Below are 21,701 nucleotides of genomic sequence, written 5' to 3'. Positions count from 1 at the left end.
AGCAGCAGCAGCAGCACGCAGAATGGCCCCTGGCTCCAAGCGTCATCGTCTGCGGGGTTGTTGGAGCAGCGTGGCAGCAGCGGCGGCGTGGGAGGGGTGGTACACCCACCTCAGGCAGATGAGAAGCAAAGCGCTGCAAGTGTAAGAAATGTAATAGAAATGTGCAGCCGTTAATTGTCCAATCAAATGTGATGCGAATTTGATGTAAGGACGTGCAGCATGATGGACCGTGTCCCCATGGCTTCTTTGTCCTGCTACATGCAGTGTTACCATATGGATAGAAAGGGGCCCCCGACTCTTGATATTTCATAGAATCATAGAATGGTTAAGGTTGGAAGGGACCCTAAACGTCATCAGGTTCCAATCTCCCTGCTATGAGCAGGGACACCTCACACTAGACCAGGCTGCACAAAGTCTCATCCAACCTGGCCTTAAACACCTCCAGGTAGGGGGCATCCACAGCCTACCTGGGCAATGTATTCCAGTGCCTTACCCCCATCATGGTGAAGAATTTCTTCCTGATGTCTAATCTAAATCTCTTCTCTTTCAGTTTAAAACCATTACCCTTGTCCTATCACTAGCTCCACTAGTAAAAATTTTCTTTCCAGCTTTCCTGTAGGTGCCCTTCAGGTACTGGAAGGCTGCTATAAGGTCTCCCCAGAGCCTTCTCTTCTCCAGGCTGAACAGGTGTGGTCTCACCAATAGACAGGCAGAATCACCTCCCTGGCCCTGCTTTTGATGCAGCCCAGGATGCAGTTGGCTCTCTGGGCTCCAGCGCACACTGGTGGCTCATGTCGAGCTTCTCATCTCCTCCCACCGACAAGTCCTTTTCCTCAGGGCTGCTCTCCAGCCATTCTCCCCCCAGCCTGTATTTGTGCCTGGGGTTGTGCTGACCCAGGTGCAGGACCTTGCACTTGGCCTTGTTGAACTTCATGAGGTTGGCGTTGGCATTGGCCCACATCTCCAGCCTGTCAAGGTCCCTCTGGATGGCATCCCTTCCCTCTAGGGTGTCAGCAACTCCACACAGCTTGGTATCATCAGCAAACTTGCTGAGGATACAGTCAATCGCACTGTCCATGTCTCCAACAAAGATGTTAAACAGCACTGGTCCCAATACTGACCCCTGAGGGACACCACTTGTCACTTGCCTCCACCTGGACATTGAGCCATTGACCACAACTCTCTGGGTGCAGCCATTCAGCCAATTACTTGTCCACCAAGTGGCCCATCTGTCAAATCCATGTTTGTCAGTTTGCAGACCAGGATGTCATGTGGGACAGTGTCAAATGTCTTGCACAAATCCAGGTCAGTTGCTCTGCCACTCACTATCCAGCATTTCTGTAGCCTTGTTGTAGAAGGCCACCAGATTGGTCAGGCATGACTTGCCCTTAGTGAAGCCATGTTGGCTGTGACTAATCACCTCCTCCTTTTCCATGTGCCTTAGCAGACTTTCCAGGAGGATCTGCTCCATGATCTTGTTGGGCACAGAGGTGAGACTGACTGGCCTGTAGTTCCCCAGGTTTTCCTTTTGCCCCTTTTTAAAAACAGGGGCCATGTTCCCTTTTTTCCAATCAGTGGGAACCTCACTAGACCACCATGACCTCTCAAATGTGTTGGACAGAGGCTTAGCAACTGCATCCACCAGCTCCCTCAGGACCCATGGATGGACCCCTTCAGGTCCCATAGACTTGTGCACCTTCAGGTTCTTTAGATGGTCATGAACTTGTTCTTCTCCTACAGTGGGAGGGCTTTGTTCTCCCAGTCCCTGCTTTCACCTGCTGTGGCCTTTGCGATGAGGCTGGAGCACTTGCCAGAGAAGACTGATGCAAAGAAGTAATTGAGAAACTCAGCCTTCTCAATATCCTGCATAGCTAGGTCTCCTGTTTCCTTCAGGAAAGGACCTACATTTTCCTTGGTTGTCCTTTTATTCCCAGCATACCTATAGAAGCTTTTCTTATTCTTCTTTACATCCCTGGTGAGATTTAATTCTATCTGGGATTTGGCTCTCCTAACCTGATCCTTGGCTGCTCAGATAACCTCTCTGTAACTCTCCCAGGGTACCTGCCCTAGCTTCCACCCTCTGTGTGCTTCCTTCTTAAGTCTGAGCTTTTCTAGGAGCTGCTTGCTCATCCACACTGGCCTCTGGGAGTTTTTACCTGACTTTCTCTTAGTTGGGATGCATCGCTCTTTAGCCTGGAGAAGGTGATCCTTAAATATCAGCCAGCTTTCATGGGGCCCTCTTCCATCCAGGATGTTATCCCAAGACACTTTTTTGAGCAGATCCCTGAAGAGGCTGAAATCTGCCCTCCTGAAGTCAAGGGTAGTAAGCTTACAGTGAGCCCTCCTTGCTGCCCTAAGGATCTTGAACTCCACCATTTCATGTTTGCTACAACCAAGGCTGCTCTTGAGCTTACCATCCCTCACCAGACCTTCCTTGTTGGTGAGAATTATCTCTAATGAAATCCATTTGGGATAGATTTGGTTAAATAGTCACATAAGATGTTTCTAAAACAAGGTGAAAACTGAGCTGGAGCAGGGGGCAGGAGCAGGTCTGTGTAAGCTGGAAGAGTTGTAGTCATTTTGTGCTGGATTGGGCCCAAATTCAGTAAGACTTGTTCATTTATAATCACATGCCCTATCTTTGGAATGCCATCTAATGTTAAATTCCACTAGATTGGGGTATTTTTATTCATATGCAGTATCTGATTGAAATTTAATTGGCAATATATGAGGTATGCACTTACACATATGCAGATGAATAAGTATGTTCTTAGACCTGTGGGATTTCAGTTGCATTCCGAGGGCATGATTCATTTCCTCCTCTGAAACCCTGGCTATTGGTGCGGAGGGTGTGGAACTTGCCAGTCCTGGAAAGTGTTGGGCCACATGACTGTCCAATGGGTGTGCCAAATCAGTGTAATTCACAGGTCATTTGAGCCATGTCTTTTCTGAGTGTTTTGAACTACTTTTATATCTGTGCTGATGAATACCTAGCCCTAGCGAGCACCAACTGAAATACAATTTCCCAGTGAGGAGCACCTTAGCTAACACAGCTGCCATCATAGGGAAAAGAGGACCAGAAAAGAAGGCCCACCCTGAGGAGAGGTCTGCACCAGTGACAGCTGTCGTTGGTAACTAACACCTGGATTCTGCCTGCAGGGACACGCTGTAGCTGTGATATACCTGCAAGCATGAGAGCTGGCAGCAGGGGAGTCATACTGACAAATCAGGCCCTTCGTTAATCACATATTGCCACTTTGCAGATAGTTTTGGGCTACAAATGCCGTACTGGACTCTGGGTCGATCTATCTAGGTGACTTGCACAGGTTCTTGTGTGTAGTCAGACTACAAGCAAGTGACATCTCATAGGCAGTTTTCTTTCAGCTTGCTCCTACAGCAGTGCTAGCTACATGGTCCCCATTCTCATGATTTATGCAATGCTGTTTAGGTGGTGCCACATTAATGTCAGTGGGCAAGTGTTCCTATGTCTCTTGGTCTTTATTACACTTCTATTCCTCAAACTCATCAAAAGTCTATTGCCTTGCTCCTCACAAAAAGAGTCCAAATAAGTCAAAAAGGCTGTTACTATAATTTCCCATTTGAAATGCCGTTTATTAGATATGTTGTTATCTTGATAAAATAATGATCAGTCTCTTATTCTGCAGTGGTGTTTTAGACTTAATTAATAAATCATGCTTGCCACTTTTCATTTAGAAAGGATTTTACAGACATAATTAATTAAACCTGATGGTATCCTTGTCGGATAAGTAAGTACTCCAACTTCTTAAATAGTGACACTCAGGCAAGCTGGTTATACTGCTTTCTCAAGTCAGTGGAAGGACCAAGACTAGAATTGTAAACTTCCTGCTAACTTGACATAATTTAATAACATGAAACTACCCATCTTTTTCTTATTTCATTCTGATATCCATATGTGTGATGCCTGAGTTACAGGGAGTGATTCTGTGGCCTATAGTATGCAATGTGTTGGACTAGATTATTTTCTGGTTAAAATCTGTTACTTGATTTAACTTGGAACAGAGTTTTTAGAATATTTCTATCTGGAAGTGTCAGGTGTGTAACTGTCATAATGCTGCTATTAATAGAATCATGGAATGGTTTGGAAGGGACCTTTGAAGATCACCTAGTCCAATCCCTCTGCAGTGAGCAGGGACATCTTCAACTGGAGCAGGTTGCTCTGAGCCCTGTCCAACCTGACCTTTAATATTTCCAGGGATGGGGCTTCTACCACCTCTTTGGGCAACCTGTTCTAGTGTTTTACCACTGTTATTGTAAAAAATTTATTCCGTATATCCACCCTCCTTTAGTTTAAAAACATTCCGCCTTGTCCAGTCACAACAGGCCCTGCTAAAAAGTTTGTCCCTATCTTTCTTATAAGCTGCCTTTAAGTATTGAAAGGCTGCAATGAGATCTCCCTGGAACCTTGTCTAGACTGAACAACCACAACTTTTTCAGCCTTTCCTCATAGGAAAGGCACTCCAGCCTTCTGATAATTTTTGTGGCGCTCCTCTGGACTCACTCCAACAGGTCCATTCCTTCTTATGTTGGGAACCCCTGAACTGGACACAGAACTCCAGACAGGTTCTCACCAGAGTGGTGTAGAGGGGGAGAATCAGCATACCTTGACCTTCTGGCCACGCTTCTTGTGATGCAGCCTAGGATATGGTTGGCTTTCTGGGCTGCAAGTTGACATTGCTGGCTCATGTCCAGTATTTCATCCACCAGTATTCCAGAGTCCTTTTCTGCAGGGCTGTTCTCAATCCCTTCATCGCCCAGCCTGTATTAATACTGGAGGTTGCCCAGACGTAGGTGCAGGACCTTGCACTTGGCCTTGTTGAACCTTGTGAGATTCACATGGGCTTACATCTTGAGCTTGTCCAGATCCCACTGGATGGCATCCCATCTCTTGCGCGTCAACTGCACTACTTGGCTTGATATTATCTGCAAACTTGCTGAGGGTGCTCGTGATCCCACTATGTCATTGATGAAGATATTAAGCAGTAGTGGGCCCAATATGGACCCCTAAGGGACACCACTTGTCACTGATACCCATCTGAACACTGAGCTGTTGGCCACTGCTCTCTGGATGCAACCATCCAACCAATTCCTCATCCCACCCATCAAATCCATATCTCTACAATTTAGAGAGAAAGTTGTTGTGGGGGACTGTGTCAAAGGCCTTAGAGGTCCAGACAGATAAAATCCATAATCTCTTCAGTCATTCAGTATGTAATAGTAATAGTTATTCCCTTGTGTAGGGAAGGTTCTGCTAGCTTAAAGAAAAACTACAAATGAATACTAATGGATGCAGGGTTTTTTTTTCTTTTGAAAAGAAATCATACAAATAATGTTTAGAGAAAATGCTTGGGGTTTTTTTGTTTTATACAGTAAGCTAGAGAACACTGAAATTGTAACATCACAGATATGCGTAGCTTCTTGTTGGCTTGATATTGGAATAGTCTGCCATTTTGTTTATAGAACATCTTTTCACACCCATACAATTGAAATTAAATTGTTAGTATGGTGTTTAAGGAATGTCATGATTGTATTTTGGACTCCCAGTGCTTCTTCTAATCCTTTCTAAAATAGAGGTAATTATGTGTAATCTGTGAGGAATCTGTAATACTGTGTACTATGCCCCTTGAGGATCTTTCTTAAGTCAGATGTATGTGAGGACTAGAAAAATCATGTCCTCACATGTTTATATTTGAATGTTAGCAACATGACAATGATAACAGCTGGGCATTTGTTCCTTCATGTTCCTGTCTGACTTGGGCTCTGGCCTAGAAGTGATGTCGGAGTCAGAATATGTCGGATTGCTTTTTATTTCTCAGAGCAGGGCTATGAAGCAGTTTTGTTTGCATGTGAAAGTCACAGTTGGAAAAATCTTATTGATGATAGTTATGTTTGGTTTTTTTTCTCCCTGTTGTTCTTTTGTAGCCAGAAGTTACAGGAGGAGGTTGTCATGAGAAGCCTTCATGGCACTTGAATCATGTATCGTGTCTAAAGAACTGGGCATGGCAGCAAAATGTGTTCACTGCGTGGTTTGTGCGGGCTGCCCTTTACCTGCAAAGGCTCTATAGAGGATCTTGTGGTTATAATAATCAAGAATCTTAAGTATTGCAGCTGTGGTGTGGCCAGCCTTACAGGCCCTCTGAGCCACATGCCAAAATTTAGGACTGCCAGCCAGCCAACTTGTTCATCAGTGAGTCAAGGAATAAGGGTGCTGTGTGTTTTCTGCAGGTGGGAAATGACAGTGGCTCCTAGGAATGCTAGCTGTCCATTGTGAGTCAGGGCTAAGCTGAAGGGTATAACTTCAAGATGTAATGAAGCGTGTAATGTCAACTTCAGTAGCACCTGATAAATTACTCCCTCCCACAGTGGGTATTCATTCTACGTAAGGACAGCCCCTCCATTGGATGTGGGACAAAGTGCCAGCAAGGCTGGCAACCTTTCCTGTAGTTCTTTGTTGCTGAAGTGGTGCTGCTTCTCTGCCTCTGTCTTGTGATCCGTGTTCTGCAGTCCATGTTAAACCCAACTGATGTTCTCCACTTCAGCTGCCTAGATTGCAGCTTGTATTTTCACATATCACTTGTATGATCTAAGTAGTAGTGCGAGGATTTAGCATACAAAAATTGTGTATAATAAAGTGTATTCTTTATATAAAAGAATATAAAATTTGCCAAAATCATGCTATGTTAGCACATGCTAAATTTGTGGATTCTCAGTTAACTTCTGCTGCTTGTTTGCTTGTTTTGGTGGCTTTTGAGCTGCTAGCGGATCAAACTTATTTCTGTGAGCCCAACTGCCTAATGCTTTCTTTACAACTCAAAACCAAAATATGAGATTCTGGTAATATCACCTGTCTGCTAGGATTTGGGTCTTTTACTGAAACTCCCCAAATCCACTGTAAAATTTGGAATTTTGTCAGCCACTGGCAAAGACAAGTTATATATGAAGAACTGATGCTGCCTGACAAATTCTTTTAAATCAAGGATCACTGGACTCCTTTAAAGCAGCTGGACCCCAAGAAAGCAGCTTTGCAGCACCCGCAAAGAGAAGGAAGCTTGGCAGGCACCATTTGATCAAAATTGCCACATCTCTCCTTTTTACACTTGATTCTGGCTTCCTACTCTCTCACAAGTGATGTGTGGTCAGAGTGTGTTTGGGAGCCAGGAACTTCTAATTCTGGCTCTTAACACTATGTTCTTTGTGACATGAAAGTGGGTATATTGGTGTATATATAAAGGATTTTTTAAAAATAACCTCTAATTGGGGTGCCTACATTTGGTTATGTAGTCAGAGGCACACTAGGCCTGATTTTCAGCAGTGATAAATACCTGTGAATACTGTTCTCCACTGGAGGTGTAGATACTCAACAATGAGTAGCCAGGGCAAATTAATTATTCTTTAGAAGGCTTGAACATGAATTGTGCTACATAAGTTTCTGACCATTAGGACACTAATAAGCAGCACTAATATTAAGCACTATTCTTAACAGCAACTGCAGCTTTCACATTGAGTTGCCTTATGAGATGAAAAATTTGAGAAAAGGAGGAGAAATGAAGAAAAAGGACATAAAAATGAAGAACAATAAGGTATAATCTACAGACTATGTGTGACTTACAAAGAATGTTGGGAAAATAGGATGCCTTAATTTCTTAAAAGAACCCCAAAACTCTGTAGTCTTGTAACACTGAAAATATCTTAATTAGTATTTTTTGCTATCACTTTAAAATAAACTGTCTACCACTCTATCTTCTCTTTCTCTTTTCTGCTGTCTTTCTCCAGAAGGTGGGTTTTGAGATTTGGGAGTGCTTGTTAAGAAAGGTGTGGGGTGTGGTAGAACACTTCACAACTGTGTTTGGGTCAGACCTCAGAATACTATTTTCATTTCTGACCCCTCATCAGCTGACTTTTCACAAATGAGGCTTGTGAAGCATCAACGCTCTCAACCCCCTCACACCCAGGTAGGGAAGGAGAGAGAGAATGAGGGAGAGAGACTTCCCGGATTGAAAAACTACACAGCTTTAATTAAATACTAATGACAAAAGAAAATATGTACAATTATATACAAGTATGTGCAGGAATGTGCAAAACCCTATTGCCTCCCCCCACCCCCAGCAACTCCTGTGGCATCTCCTGAGCTGTGAGCAGTCCCAAAATGTCCCAGAGCTGCTGGAGAGAGCGGCAGAACAGACAGGAGCTGAGGGGAGAGTTGTGAGGGTCAGGAATGCACGGGCCTGGGGATCAATGGTCATGGATAGATGGAATCCTCCCTGGGTGCTGGCCACGGATGGAAGAGAAGGGAAGAAGCAGCATGAAGAGGCTTGACTTCCATGATCCCTGACCTTACACTGAACTTACATAGATATATGGAATGGAATACTTCAGTCAATGTTGCTGTCCTTCTTGTCCACTCCTCCCTACGGGGGGTTACAGATGTGATTCTTCTGCTCCTTTAGCATGTGAAGCCACAGACTCAAATGGAGCAGTGACCTTAAAGTCCTGGCAGCAATATAAACATTCCAGCATTATCAGTCCACTATCTGGAGAACTTGGTGCTAGTTAAAAGAGAGCTTACTGAAGGAAAAAAAAAAATCAGTAAAAGGAAAATTGGCTTCATCCTGGCTCAAACCAGGGCAACCCTATTCTCTGTCGGGTGCTAGGACTCAGTTTCTGTTTCAGTTAACCCTTTAGTGCACTCCAAACTGCTAGCATCTGCTTAAGAAAAACAATGTAATGCTGTCCTGAGAAATAGAAGAAAAGACATAAGCTTAGAGACGTCGATGAGAAGCTGAAGTTCTCTTGACAATGGGAGATCTGTGACTATGCCAACATATAGTGCTATTTTGTCATTGTCCTTTATCATCTCATACATTGAAACAAATGAGAATGTAATTATCCAGTATTAAGCACGTGAGTCATACAAATTACAACATAATGTAAAATAGAGTACTGTTGTTTAAAAAGCTACCTCAGTTTCTGTTTAGGATTTTTACAGTGTCAGTGATATAGGAGCACTGCTTTTTTGGTGTAATATTTCAAGTCCTGTTTCCACCTTAAGAAAGTGAACTGCTGTATATGAGCACTTGAAAGCTGGTAAGAAAAAATTTAGACTATGGTTACAGCTACAATGCATCTTATGTCTCTGGAACTGTTCTTAGCTATGTATCAGGCAACTAAAATTATTTTAAACTTCCAGTCTTTAAAAGGCAATGGACTTTACATTTTTTAAATAAAAATTATATTAAAATATTAACCATATTTTAAATGTTATTCCTAATAAACAATGAAGCAAACAAGATAGAAATAGGAGTGGAACTTTAGGATGTCACTGTAGGGTGCTGTTAGAGGATTTTTGTGTAGCACTCTTTTTCCACCAGAAGAAACTCACTAGACTATACAAAAGAAAGAGTTAGCACTATTTTATATAATGTTATTTACTCTTTCATGTTCTGTAGGACCCCATGTGAAAGTTGGGTCATGAGTTCCAGCAGTGCATGCATAGGCAGTACAAATGACATTATAATAAGAGAATCCTGGATGATACAGAGGGAATTACAGCCAGGTTTCCATATATAAAAGCAGGCATGTACTCAGTGAAACTAAATGGTTGGTAAGTCTTTGCAGGAGAGGAACGACAGGAGTGGAGGCTGACCCAAACTCATCAAACGTACTAAAACTTAGTGGCAATCCAAAAAGAGAAGCAAAACCCAGGAGTCTTGAATCTTATTTCTAAGCTATTGCAGGCTTATTTTCACTCTCTTAGAATTTTTTCCTTGAAATTCTTTTTTGCAGAAACTTTTCATTGAAACAGTGTAAACTAAAAAATAAAATAAAAAAAAAAATGCAGTTTGTCTCCAAAATAGATTGTTCTGGATCCTCTGCATATATGATTCTCAAAGTGAGAAAAGAAGTACCTTTGGCAGGGCTGATAATTTTGCATTTTAAAGTAGGAGTTTCTTTTAAGCTTTCCTGAAAAGCCCAGGAATTCCAATAATTTTTTCATGTGGCACATGTACGCTTTCCTTATTATGAAACGGGGGCTTTCCTCAGGGATGAGTCTTCAGGGAGACACACTTTAGGTGTGTAAATTTAAGAGCATGTATCCTCCATTGAAGTAAATGGAGCTTGAGTAGGTGCTTTAAAGTATAAGTGTGTTTAAAAGCTTTCTTTAAACAGCAGGGCCATAATGTCAGATATATGTGAAGTATTTTAGAGAACAGCAAAAGGCAAAATACATTATTTAAAGACGCAATTAAAATAGGTGAAAGGAGGCAGTTTCTGCTACTTTTACACAACTTCTTATCTCTCTTTCCAGGACACGTCAGTCACTAAAAATACAGGTACTACACAGCTGTTAGTTTTAGATGTATTCTTGGCCTGTGTTTTAACAGAGAGTGAAAATAATACAAATTATAAATTAGCACACTGTGTGGTATAATAGGCAATCCAGCATGTCAAAGAATTATGTATTACAGTGGCTGCTATTAGAGTACTATAACTTCTGTGGTATACAAATTTGTGACATAGAAAACTTAAGAACAAATAAAATTATTTACACAGAGACAAAATAATTGTAAATAACTTCTAGGTTTTAAATTACTTGCACCTTCCTTCCTAACTGTTAATGATTCCTACCCTTAGTAATGTTCTAGTAAAAACCCTGACAATAGTTTAACATTTTATAAGGATTATTATTTAGGAGTACATTTAAATCCTCACCAAAATGTACCATTGATACAAAGTTAAGTTTACAAATGTTTTCATTCTACTGAAGTACATCTTAAGAGGAACACAGTTTAAAAACTTGCTAGCATTCTGTACTGACATTTTACTCTAATTTCCAGCAGAAGTTGTAATTGTAAAGCTCACCTGGATGCGTTCCTGTGTGATGTGCTCTAGATGACCCTGCTCTGGCAGGGGGGTTGGACTAGATGATCTTTTGAGGTCCCTTTCAACCCCTAGGATTCTATGATTCTATGATAAAGCAGCTGCAGCCAGAAACTGGGTGCCAGGCTAGCCAGGACTGGAGTGAGAATGAAGCAACACTGGACTGGACTGTTAAGGATGGAGGTTGGAATTGGCTAGCAAAGGCAGTCCAGGCTGGGAGGTGCAGAAGGAAAGAAACACAGTAGGTACAGGCCTGGGACTGGCTGAAAAACTCAGGGAAGGTGGGAAAAGGAAGAAAATCAAGAGGATGAAAGGCAGGGATAGGTACAAGGAGAAAGGTGGTGAAAAAATGAAACTGCTTGAGCAGATACATTGAATTGAGGATTTGTGGGAAATATGAAATAATAAAATGGCTGATAGGCTGGGAGCTGGGATAGGGAGCACGAGTGAGGATGCAGAGCTTGAGTACAAAGGGTGATTGGAGGTTTTAATGAGTGAGAGAACAGAGGTGGATCTGAACAGGAAGGAAGAATTGGCTCTGGAAGAAGATATGTGGAAGCAGGAGTAAAGTGAGTGTTGTCGATAAACAAAGCTAGTCTTTTATACTCCTTCCCTCACTGAAATGTCTGAGTAGTTTTTTGCATCAAATTAATAACAACCCCAGCTTCCCCTGGGTAACAGAGAGGGGACCTTTCTCTATTTGATGGGTTGGAACTACACAAAGTCTAGTTTGGATTTTTAGTTTGTAATTTTGGGGAGGGCAGGGAAGAATTATTTTTTCTTTAATCAAAGACATTTGGAGTTTGGTGATAAAATGTGAATGTCTCTTATAGTGGAAAATATCTTTCAACCGTTCTGAGAGTTACCTGCAATGTTGCTTAAAAACAATCATACTCTGGACTCATTTATTCTCCTTTGTCTCCTTGACAGATAACGTCAAGACAGGCACACTTCGTCTGGTCCACTGTGTTTTGTTCTGGGGCTGTTGCAAAGGGAAGCAGCTGCTGCAGTTGTCTGCAGATCTTCATGTAGTCTGTTGTGTTACTGTTGGGGTTGGTCTGTCAGTTCCTTGGCCAGCAGGGCCAGTGCCAGCTTATGCTGGCAATTGAAGCTGAATAGGACCTATTTGGAGGACTCGAGCTTGAAGCCTTTGCTTCAAAGCAACGCTTTTTTTATTATTATTTCCAGTAAGAATTTGGAAACAGTATTTTCAGCTTGATACAGTGAGTTGCAACTAATCCAGCCTGATGTGAAAAATACCTGCCTTCCTCTGGTCAAACTCCACTGGGCAAGATGAGATAGTTTCCCAACAAGGTGAAGGTGAAAGAGAGTATTTTGGAAAATGTATGCAACTGGGACAGCCAAAATGAGTGTGGGCTGTGCAAGTCTGCCTCTCTTTGCTGGATGAGGGCTGACCTTCCTGTGCAAGGCAACAAACATCTTGGACAACTTCTGATTTGAGTATTCCTCTTTTCTGTCCAATATAATTTGAGTCTCCTTTGGCTCTGATCTCGACCAGCTGCTTTCCATCCTAATCAATCTTATTTCCTGTAGCAATCTGGACATGTTTGCAGCAGCCGTGGCTACACTGGGTGAGGATGAAGCGCTGCAGTCGTCCTTAGCACGTTATTGTCTGTTAAAACGGCGGAATCTCATTGTGTTAGATTTCTTTGTGGCCGCATACCGATGCTGAAGGGTGGAAGATCCCTCTGTGGTCTGCAGCGATAAACGCCTCTGGAAAGGAGAAGCGAGCGCTTATCAGTGCTGAAAGAAGAGGTGTGTGTGGAGGGGTGTCAGCACTGGGCGTGCTCTTTCTGCGTGTTCTGTTGGCAGACGAATAACCCGGGTAAAGCTTCCAAGGCTGCTTCCGGGGCCCTGGAAAAGCAGGGTTTTAATGGCATCAGTCAGCAAGAATGAAATGAGAGTGCGGAAGTCGGTAATATCGTTATAGTTCTTCCTTAGCTGGGCTTTCCATCGATGACAAAGCAGGTGGTCACACCGTAGTCCTGCCTAAAATGTTTAAGCACGTTAAATCAATGGGGACTGCTAGCGGCACGGCAGGCAGCAGCGGTGGAAGGCTGCGGGAGACAGCCCGGCTCGGTCCCCCTTTTCCCGGGAGAGAGCCCTCCCGCCCGCCGGGACCGGGATCCGGCGGGGAGGCCAGGTGAAAGCGGGGCTGCCGCCGCTTCACCTCCGCGGGTGCTCGGAGTGACAGCTAGCCGGGTGATCCGTCAGTCATTAAACTCGGGGCGGCTTCTTGTAGCCAGGAGCTCGCGGTGCTGGCTTTTGATTTTTCCAGCTGCTCGTTATGGGATGCGTGTGTGACGCTGGGAAGTGATGCTCATTTCCGTGCCCAGTTTTCAGAGTTTACAGAAAATCTGCAAGCCCTCCATTGCGTAACAGTGTGTATAGCTTTGAGTTCTCTGTCTGGCTGTCCAGTAAAATGCTGCTGTTCTCTCAAAAAAATAGTATCAACAGATAGATCAGTCCACTCTTCTGTAATTACAAGTAAACTCCTTTATATCTTCATTTTCCTGACAGTCTCCTCTCATAAACTCTCCATGGGGGCAGAAGTGTTTATCTGGCATATATCTACACCAACCTGTGTAATGCAGCCTGTTGCACTTGAGTGCCAAAACAGCCTGGATCTATTTTAGCAGGGTATTCTGCCCATGATAACACTCATTTCCTTGTCAGGTTCAATTAGCCTTAAGGTCTGCTCACATGGCTAAAATAACTGCTATTGGAAGTAGTATGGATGTTTCCGCACAGAGCTGTGTTGCATCGCCATAATCCAAAATAAAGATCTTGCAGATCAAGTACCTCAGTGACTGACGAGATGGTGGCACCAGGTTGTGTGAGTACAGAATTTGACTCTGCAGCTGACATGTAGTTAAGAAAATTACAAGTGACTGTTCAGTCTTATTAAAGGTCACTTTCCCATAGGGCGTTTCATTTCTTACATTAACAGAAAATACAGTAGAAGTGAAATTTCTCATTAATCACATGGCAGCTGATACAACTGGATGGGATCAGCTGGTGATAACAGGGCTAAACTTAAGATCACTTTTGTAATAGCTTCACTTCCAGTTTGAAATAATTCGATAGCACTGAGACAGGGGCTGAGGCTTCTCTTCCTCCCCAGACCTTGGCTTTTTCCCTGTGACCCACTGTCTCTGCAGCTGGCTTCCAAGTTTCCCCGGCGGTCCCCTCCTGCCACGCAGCTCTCTGTTTTGCAGGAGGGACATGGCACTTCAACGGCAGATCCCAGCTGGGTTCGCGCAGACGAGCCTGGTTAAGTCGAAGAAACGCCAGAATCATCTCTGCAAAGAAAACAAATACTCAAAACCAACCAACCAACCACCCAAAACCGGCAGGACAGACGCTGGGGGGGGGGGGGGGGTGACGACGACGAGGTGCCCTGTGCGTTTAGCGGGGACAAGCGCTAGGCCTCGCTCTCCGCCGCGGTGGCCGGCCCGGCCCGCCCCCCAACCCCCGCCGCCAGCCACCTACCTACCCCGCTCCCCCGCGGCTCCTCTCCCGGGGCCGCGGGTCCCGGCGGGCCCAGCCCAGCCCGGCCCAGCCCGGCGGGGCGGGGCGGGGCGGGCGGCCCGCGCGCGCGGCGTGCCTTTTGTGTTTGTACACACGGCGCGGGGGGGGGCGGGGCGGCGCCGGCCCCCGCGCGCGCCATTGGCGGGCGGGCGGGGCGGCCCCGCCCCTGTCGGCCATCTTTCAATTGTGCTCCGCCGCGCCGCCGCCCCCCGCCGCAGCCGGCGCTCCGGCTCCTCCTTACGGCCGCTCGCCCTCCCTCCCTCCTTCCTTTCTCCCCTCCCACCCTCCTTCCTTCCCTCCCTCCCTCCCGCACGGCAGCCGCGCTCGCCCAGCGGACGGGGTAAGTCTGGCGCCGCGCCCGCCGCCCCCCCGCCGGCGCCTCGCTGCCCTCCCCCCCCCCCCCGACTGTCCCCACAAACTTTTGCGGGGTTCGGGAGGCGAAGGCGGCCCCCCGCTTCCCTTCCCCGTGCCGCCTTCCCGGCGCAGCCCGCGCGGCTCCCTCCGGCGGCACCCCCGGCCCCGCTTCCCGCGGCCGTCGCCCCGCTCCGCGCCCCTCGCCCCCCGCCGGGCCCCGCCGGCAGGCTCCCCAGACCCTCCGCTGCCTCCCCAGCCCCGCAGCCCCCGCATCGGGGTCGCGAAGCGGCCGCCAAGAGGAGCCGCTCGGCAGCCCAGGGTAACTCTTGCCTTCCTTCCCCTGCTCCCCACAGTTGTTGCTCAGCTTCACCATCTTGTCTCTTTTCTCTGGTCACCGACCATATTTTTTTCCCTCTTGCATAAAAACAATAAAAAGGAAAAGAAATTCGCCGAAGGAACGACCCACACCCAAGGCAATTTTTTTGTTTTCCAGCGGAAACTTTTCCGCTGCCTCCCCCTTCATCTGCTCCCGCACGGTTTGGAGTTCCTTGCGATTTTTTGGCGTTGTATTTTACAATTTATTTTTTTCCTCCTTTGGAGAAGGACTAGGGCTGCACGTCGTGATTGTTTCCATTTTGTTCTGGGTCTGGGAGATGAGTTTGCCTGTGAGAGGCGCTTGGGAGCGAGGCGGCTTTGGGGAAGCAGTTGCACAGAAAAGAGAGACGGCACCCGAAAAGCAACAACCAGCCCCCCCAGAAAAAATAGGGGGGAAAAAAAAAAAAGTTTGTTGCTTTCTCGTACTTTCTCCGGACTCCCAACTTTTTTTGCATGACAAATGCCGTTTCGCCCGCGGTTGCCGGCGGCTCTGCGCGGGAGCGCGGGCGGCGAGGGCCGGGCTGCCGGCGGGGCTGCCGCTTCGCCGTCCCTGCCCGGCGGGCCGGGGGAGGCTTTCCCGGCGGGTCTCCTGCCGCCCCCCGCGCGGCCTGCCCGCGGCTGTTTGCGGGGGACCGGCGGGGACGCCGCTCTCCGCGCCTGCTGCCGCACGGCTGCTCGGCCGCCGCGGCCCCGCTGGTGAAGTCGCGGGCTGAAAACCTGAATCTTAATATTCCGCGAGGTGTTTAATTACTAATTTATTGGTTTGTTTGTGTTGTTTTGGTTTTTTTGTTTTTTTTTTTTTTTTTTTTGCGATGGGAGGCGTGAGGCGCCGGCGGGTTCCGAGGCGCCGGGCTGGCCCCGCCGCTCACCCGCCGCGGGCCGGGGGGACGCCTCGCGCCGGACGGCAGGGACCGGGGGGCCACTCGCCCCTTGGCGGGGGGAGGGCAGGTGCTGCTGGGGCGTTCCCTGACGGGGCGACCCTCTCCCCCCCTCTCCTCTTTCCCCCGCCTCCGGCAGGTGTAAGGCAGCGACGTCGGCAGGAGCATGGCCCGCACCAAGCAGACCGCCCGCAAGTCCACCGGGGGCAAGGCGCCCCGCAAGCAGCTGGCCACCAAAGCCGCTCGCAAGAGCGCGCCCTCCACTGGTGGGGTCAAGAAGCCGCATCGCTACCGGTAAACGCAGCGCCGCGCACCGGCGACGCGGGGCCCCAACCGGGAGCAGCCCCGCCCCGCGCCTCCCCCTCCCACTGCGGGGCGGGGCGGGGCACCGGAGCGGGCGGGGTGGGATGATATTCTCCCTCGTCGCCGCGGTCTCTGCTCCCGCTGCCGCACACCGGGGCGTGAGACCCCGCCTGCCGGAAAAAGTATAAATACCCAGCGTAGGCATAGATCCGGTATTTACCGTCACCCCCGTTACGGGTGTTTCGGTACTGGCGCCTAAAAAAACAACACCTCCCCGGCGGCGAAGGACCCTCTGTTGTTTGTTTCCCCCCCCCCCCCCCCTCCTCCCCCTTCGCCTTCTCCCGACTTCTGGTTGTTTGAATCCTGCCGCAAAGTCGAGCCGCCGCCAAGTTTATTGTTCCTGGCGCATCTGAATGGCGGGGTTCGATCCGTCCCGGTGCGGATCCGGCTCCGAGCGCCGCGCGCCGCGCGGGGCAGGCGGCCTGCCGGGAGAGGGCGCGGCGTGCCCGCGGCTGTGCGGGGCGCGCGTCCTGCGCTCCCCGGTGCGGGGTTTGTGCGCGGGAGGGGGCTGGGCTAGAGCGAGGGTCCGAACTTTGTGACAGCCCTCTAGTAATCAAGCTTTTCAGCCCTTGGTTGGTGCAGGGGAACAGTCGTGCTTCAGTTTGAGAGGGGGTCTGAGGCTAGGTGTACGTATTCCTTAGGGAGGAGTGCACTGGGAGGGAGGAGTGGTTTTGAAATAGCGAACTTAATCTAAAAGCCCATGGCTGTGTGTGTGAGGTGGAATCAACAGAAAAGGGGTAGTAAAGCTGAAAAATGAAAAGTTTTCACAGAAATAAATATGATGTTAATTTCACGGATCGACTTTATGTCTGCAAAATACACTAGGTACTTTGTACTGATAATATGTCACGGAATATAAACTCCGTTAGTTCTGTGGATGCTGCATTTTGGCAGTGTCTTATGTCAGTAGGGAAGAAGGTCCAGATTAAAATTGAGTTTACTCCTCAGGACTAATCACTAGGAGGTACCTGTGGTACAACTGAACTAGCAAGCTCACAGATGTGTTGAGGTTTGCCACCTCTTCTCTTAGTGAGGTGAGGGCCTTGAGGGCATCACATCTGCCTGAGGGATCCCTGCCCAGGGCTGTGGAAGTTGGCACAGACCGATGGTGAGAAAACAGTGACCCCTTTGCCAGTGGAACTGGTTTTGTGTTGTAAACGCCGGGACTCTTCCAGTGAAAACAGCACGTATGCCGTGCTTAGTTTAGTCTAGGTGATGAACCCGTATTTTAAGGTGGTGTAGAATATGTTTTGAATACTTTTTGTTTGTTTAATTTTAAAAGGCCGGGTACTGTGGCTCTCCGTGAAATCAGGCGCTATCAAAAATCTACCGAACTTTTGATCCGCAAACTTCCCTTCCAACGTCTGGTGCGTGAAATTGCTCAGGACTTCAAAACAGATCTGCGCTTCCAAAGCGCTGCCATCGGTGCTTTGCAGGTGAGCAGGGCCGAGGGGAGCAGCCTGTCCAGGCGGCTCCTGGGGGCGGGGCGGGGGGCCCTGGGGGCGGGCTGTACCTGTCAGCGGGCAGGGGCCAGTGCTGCAAGTGACCGCCCCCCCACCAATCTGGAGACTGGAGGCACGGAGGGGCTCCACCTCCTGCTCCCATTGGCCAGGCTGTTTCCAGGGTTAGGCTGAGGTCCTCCCGACTGGTGGGCTGTCGCGGTGGGCGCGGCCCTTCCTGCGGGGGCTGACATGGGGAGGTTCGCCCCTCAGCCCTCCCTGGCTTAGAGTGGACCTGGTGATGCTCTGGAGAATACCACAGGCTAAAATAGCACAGTGATAGGTCAGCAGCTCCTTACAAAGACTACAAAGATGTTTTTTTTATTTTTAAGTTGTGGGTTCTTACATTTGGGGTTTTTTTAATAGCCTCCACCCCTCAAGTATGTCTTGACAACAGTATGTCTTATTAAGACAGTTCACATAAATGTGTTTCCTCTGTCTTCTAGCTTTGTCGGAGGCTTTGCCTTCGAAAGCTGTGCAGTCTGAGAGGAAGGTGTTGTCATGTAAGGCTTGTTCTAGTTTGTTGAAATGGAGGTCTTGATGTTCTCAAATGCTTTTCAAAGAAAAACAGCTCAGTAAGCCACATCTAAACATGGCTAGGGAACTAAGTGCTTTTGTATGGTGTAGTTGATAGTAAATGCATAATTATAAAAATATATTTGTTAAATAACTTGCTTAGAGTCTACTGAGGGTGAAATGTTGAGTGGTCTTTCTGCCCTGAATTCCTGCACTGAAGTTAGATCCCCTGCAAGACTCTGTCCTTTTCACAGGAATGTTGCCGTCTCATGATAGAAATACATTTCTGATTGAAGATAGATCTTTACTGCTTTCTTAGCTGTTGGTAGATTGTTCCAGAACATATCTGCAATTGTAGAATATCTCATGTCCAGGCAAAATTATCTTTTTTCTGGTTAACAGGGCCAAGATGTATGCCATGAGATCCTATAAACTTGAGCACGTTTAACTTCAAAAGGTGGCAGTGTGCGTTTGCAGAGTTGCTGCTTTTGCTTTTAGTTGTTGTTCTGTTTTCACTGTTCTTAAGTAAACCTTAGGATTTAAGAACCATATTTACTGTGTGCTTTTTATTAGGAACCTCTTCCTAAAACTTAGTCAATAATTAATACATTGTTAGAAGGCTTGTTTGATTATTCCTGGTTTTGCATTAAAGAGCTGTTTTTCGTATAGAACTTGCTTACGGTGTGCATATTTGCAAAAAAACCCCAGCCTTGTAACCCCTTTAGTACCATGTTGTTCATGCCAGCTTAGCTTACTTGAAGTGTCTTAACCTTTCACATAATGATTTAGCAAAAGTGTTAGGGGAACCTAATATAGCCATTTCCTACTGGGTATGAAATGACTTACTAATACTACAGCCCTCATTTGCTGTAGTAAATATTTTTCTTTTTTTTTCATCTGTTTTTAAATGGAAACTTTGAACCTAGTAAGTTGAGTTTTGTGGTTCCTGGTAGCAAACTGGTTTACACAAGCTGTTCTCTTGCATGTACTCTAGAAGGGTGGATGTCAGCCTTCTTTCTGTAAGCAGGCCCCATCATTCTTGCCTTCTCACCCCAACCATGTACTGTGTTCCAGTCTGTGTCCTTGTCCGATGCTGGCATGCCAAGATAGTTCCTAGGAGGTTGTTAGGTATTAAAGAGTTCTGTATCAACCCAAAAATGTGTAAATGGTTACCGTTGCTGTGCTGGGCATAATAGCAGCTGACTTAACATGAGCCAGAAGAATAGTTAGGTCCAACTGAGCATCTGTCTAACCCAGAGTCCTGTCTGCAGTGGTTCAGTGACCCAGAAAACACTGTGGTCAAGGTTGTGGTTTTCCTAGGATACAGCTTGTTCTTTGTGCTCCCAAGTGCTAACCCCATGATTCTCACAGTTGTGAGGTGAGAACCTTCTGTGATAGTGGGGGGGGACTGTGGTGCGTGCCCCAAATAGACAGAGGGTGCTCAGTCAGAAAGAAAGTACAGGGATAGGACAAGTGTCTGATGGTCATTTTCTAACTGCAGTCTCATTTTTAGCTTTTGAAGGAGTTTTTGAGTCAAAGTTGTTGTTTTATGTCTAATAATTTTCAGTACATTTTTTTCCTGATAAGTTTTGACTTTTTTATTAAGCTGCGATTTCAGTATCTGATGGCAAGGAGCTGTGTGCCCAGACTGTGTGTTGTGAAGGAATACCTGCTCTCCTTTGCCCTAGCACCTGCCAGTTTAACAGGATGCTCAATTGCTTATACTCTGGAAGAGGCAGCAGATGAGTCACTCAAATAGTGTAACCCAGCCTTTAAAAAGAGAAGTTTCTAAACAAACTAACCTTTTGATAAGATAACCCCTTGCAAGAGACCTGTCAGACTATTGGTTCACTTCTGTTCTTGAGGGTGTCTTCACCAAACAGCAAGAGTACTCAACTTTGACTAGAATATATGATTTGGTGGTTAATTTAAAAAAATGGAGGCTTTTATTTTTTGAGAATCTAAAACTTCTGATGTTTGCAAGTAGCAAAGATAGCAGTCTAAACTTAATGCCATGTTACATTGTACTTTGAATTATTGTTTTTTTCCTAGTGCTCAGAAACTGAAAGTGCTTTTCACTCTTTTCTTCTTCACTAGGAGGCAAGTGAAGCCTACTTGGTTGGCCTGTTTGAAGATACCAACCTGTGTGCTATCCATGCCAAACGTGTCACAATCATGCCAAAAGATATCCAGCTAGCACGCCGCATACGTGGAGAGCGTGCCTAAACTTCACTATGATGGGTTTGTCATTCTCAAAGCAAAATCTTCTTCCTGTTATTGGTAGTAATGAACGTTAGATATTTTTTCCATGGGGTTAAAAGGTACCTAAGTATATGGTTGCAAATGGAAAGAAAAATAGGGGACAGAATTGGGAATTGGCAAGTTTTTTTCCATTTTCATTTGTGTGTGGATTTTTAATATAAATGAGGGGACGTAAAACAACAATGTGGTCAAAAAAATGTTTCTGTGAAGAAGTTTCAACAATTCAACTTTATAAAAAAAATACAAATAAACCTGTCAAATTTTTTCTGGACAATGCCAGCATTTGGATTTTTTTAAACAAGTAAATTTCTTATCAATGGCAACTAAATGGTGTTTGTAGCATTTTTATCATACAGTAGATTCCATCCATTCACTATACTTTTCTAACTGAGTTGTCCTACATACATGTTTTTAATGTTGTCTGTCTTCTGTGCTGTTCCTGTAAGTTTGCTATTAAAATCCATTAAACGATGCCTGCTCTTAGTCTTGATTTTAAAATTTTATATACGGGTTATATTTGATTAAAAAGTAATCTGCCTTCCCTTTTCTCTTCAACATGTCACCTAAGTATTTGTAGCAGATGTAGGAAACAAACACCGGTGATAGTACCTTGGCTGAAGCAGTGTATGTATGAGGGTTTTTAAGAGTGTAAAATTCCTGTCAGTTCCACGTGAAAGCAGGTGTATTGCTGAGTAGAGTCTGGAGCTGGACCAAGGTCTCCAACTAAGCTGTAGTGTTAAGAAAAAGCAGTTTTGCGGCTGTTTCGGTTCCTTTCTTGCTTGACTTAATGTTCAATTTGGAATAATTTCTGATTTTTAAGGTTTGATAATAGAGTGGTGGGGTGTGGTGGTTTGGGGTTTTTTGGTGACTTTTTGAGTTTGGGTTTGGTTTTTGTGTGATGGGTTTGTTGGTTTTTTTCAGTGTTCTTTTTTTAAACACTTCTGCATGTTATTATCTGATTTCTTGGTTCATAGGTGATCACTTT

General features: G+C 46.1%; 1 protein-coding gene and 1 long non-coding RNA gene across 2 annotated transcripts; one reads left to right on the top strand and one right to left on the bottom strand.

Moving 5' to 3' along the window:
- Positions 1-8,033: 8,033 nt before the first annotated feature.
- LOC127383091 (uncharacterized) lies at positions 8,034-14,496 on the bottom strand. The gene is made up of 2 exons (XR_007889113.1): positions 14,431-14,496; positions 8,034-14,240 (listed from the first exon to the last, which is right to left on the bottom strand). It is a non-coding gene; the product is annotated as an uncharacterized LOC127383091 (long non-coding RNA).
- Positions 14,497-14,703: 207 nt separating this feature from the next.
- Positions 14,704-21,188, top strand: LOC127383089 (histone H3.3A). Its single transcript, XM_051615484.1, has 4 exons — positions 14,704-14,809; positions 16,216-16,370; positions 17,722-17,875; positions 20,552-21,188. The coding sequence occupies exons 2-4, from the start codon at positions 16,243-16,245 to the stop codon at positions 20,678-20,680; spliced, it is 411 nt and encodes a 136-aa protein (XP_051471444.1). The 5' UTR covers positions 14,704-14,809; positions 16,216-16,242; the 3' UTR covers positions 20,681-21,188.
- Positions 21,189-21,701: the final 513 nt, after the last annotated feature.

The sequence above is a fragment of the Apus apus genome, chromosome 3 (assembly GCF_020740795.1).
Source record: "Apus apus isolate bApuApu2 chromosome 3, bApuApu2.pri.cur, whole genome shotgun sequence".
Classification (NCBI taxonomy): Eukaryota; Metazoa; Chordata; class Aves; order Apodiformes; family Apodidae; genus Apus; species Apus apus.
Note: the sequence above shows the minus strand (reverse complement) of the source record. Positions and strands in the feature narration are given on the sequence as shown.

Coding starts and splice junctions, on each gene's coding strand:
- LOC127383089 (XM_051615484.1), top strand. CDS start 16,243: ATGGCCCGCACCAAGCAGACCGCCCGCAAGTCCACCGGGGGCAAGGCG. Junction 16,371..17,721: donor AAGAAGCCGCATCGCTACCG/GTAAACGCAGCG, acceptor TAATTTTAAAAG/GCCGGGTACTGTGGCTCTCC. Junction 17,876..20,551: donor CTGCCATCGGTGCTTTGCAG/GTGAGCAGGGCC, acceptor CTTCTTCACTAG/GAGGCAAGTGAAGCCTACTT.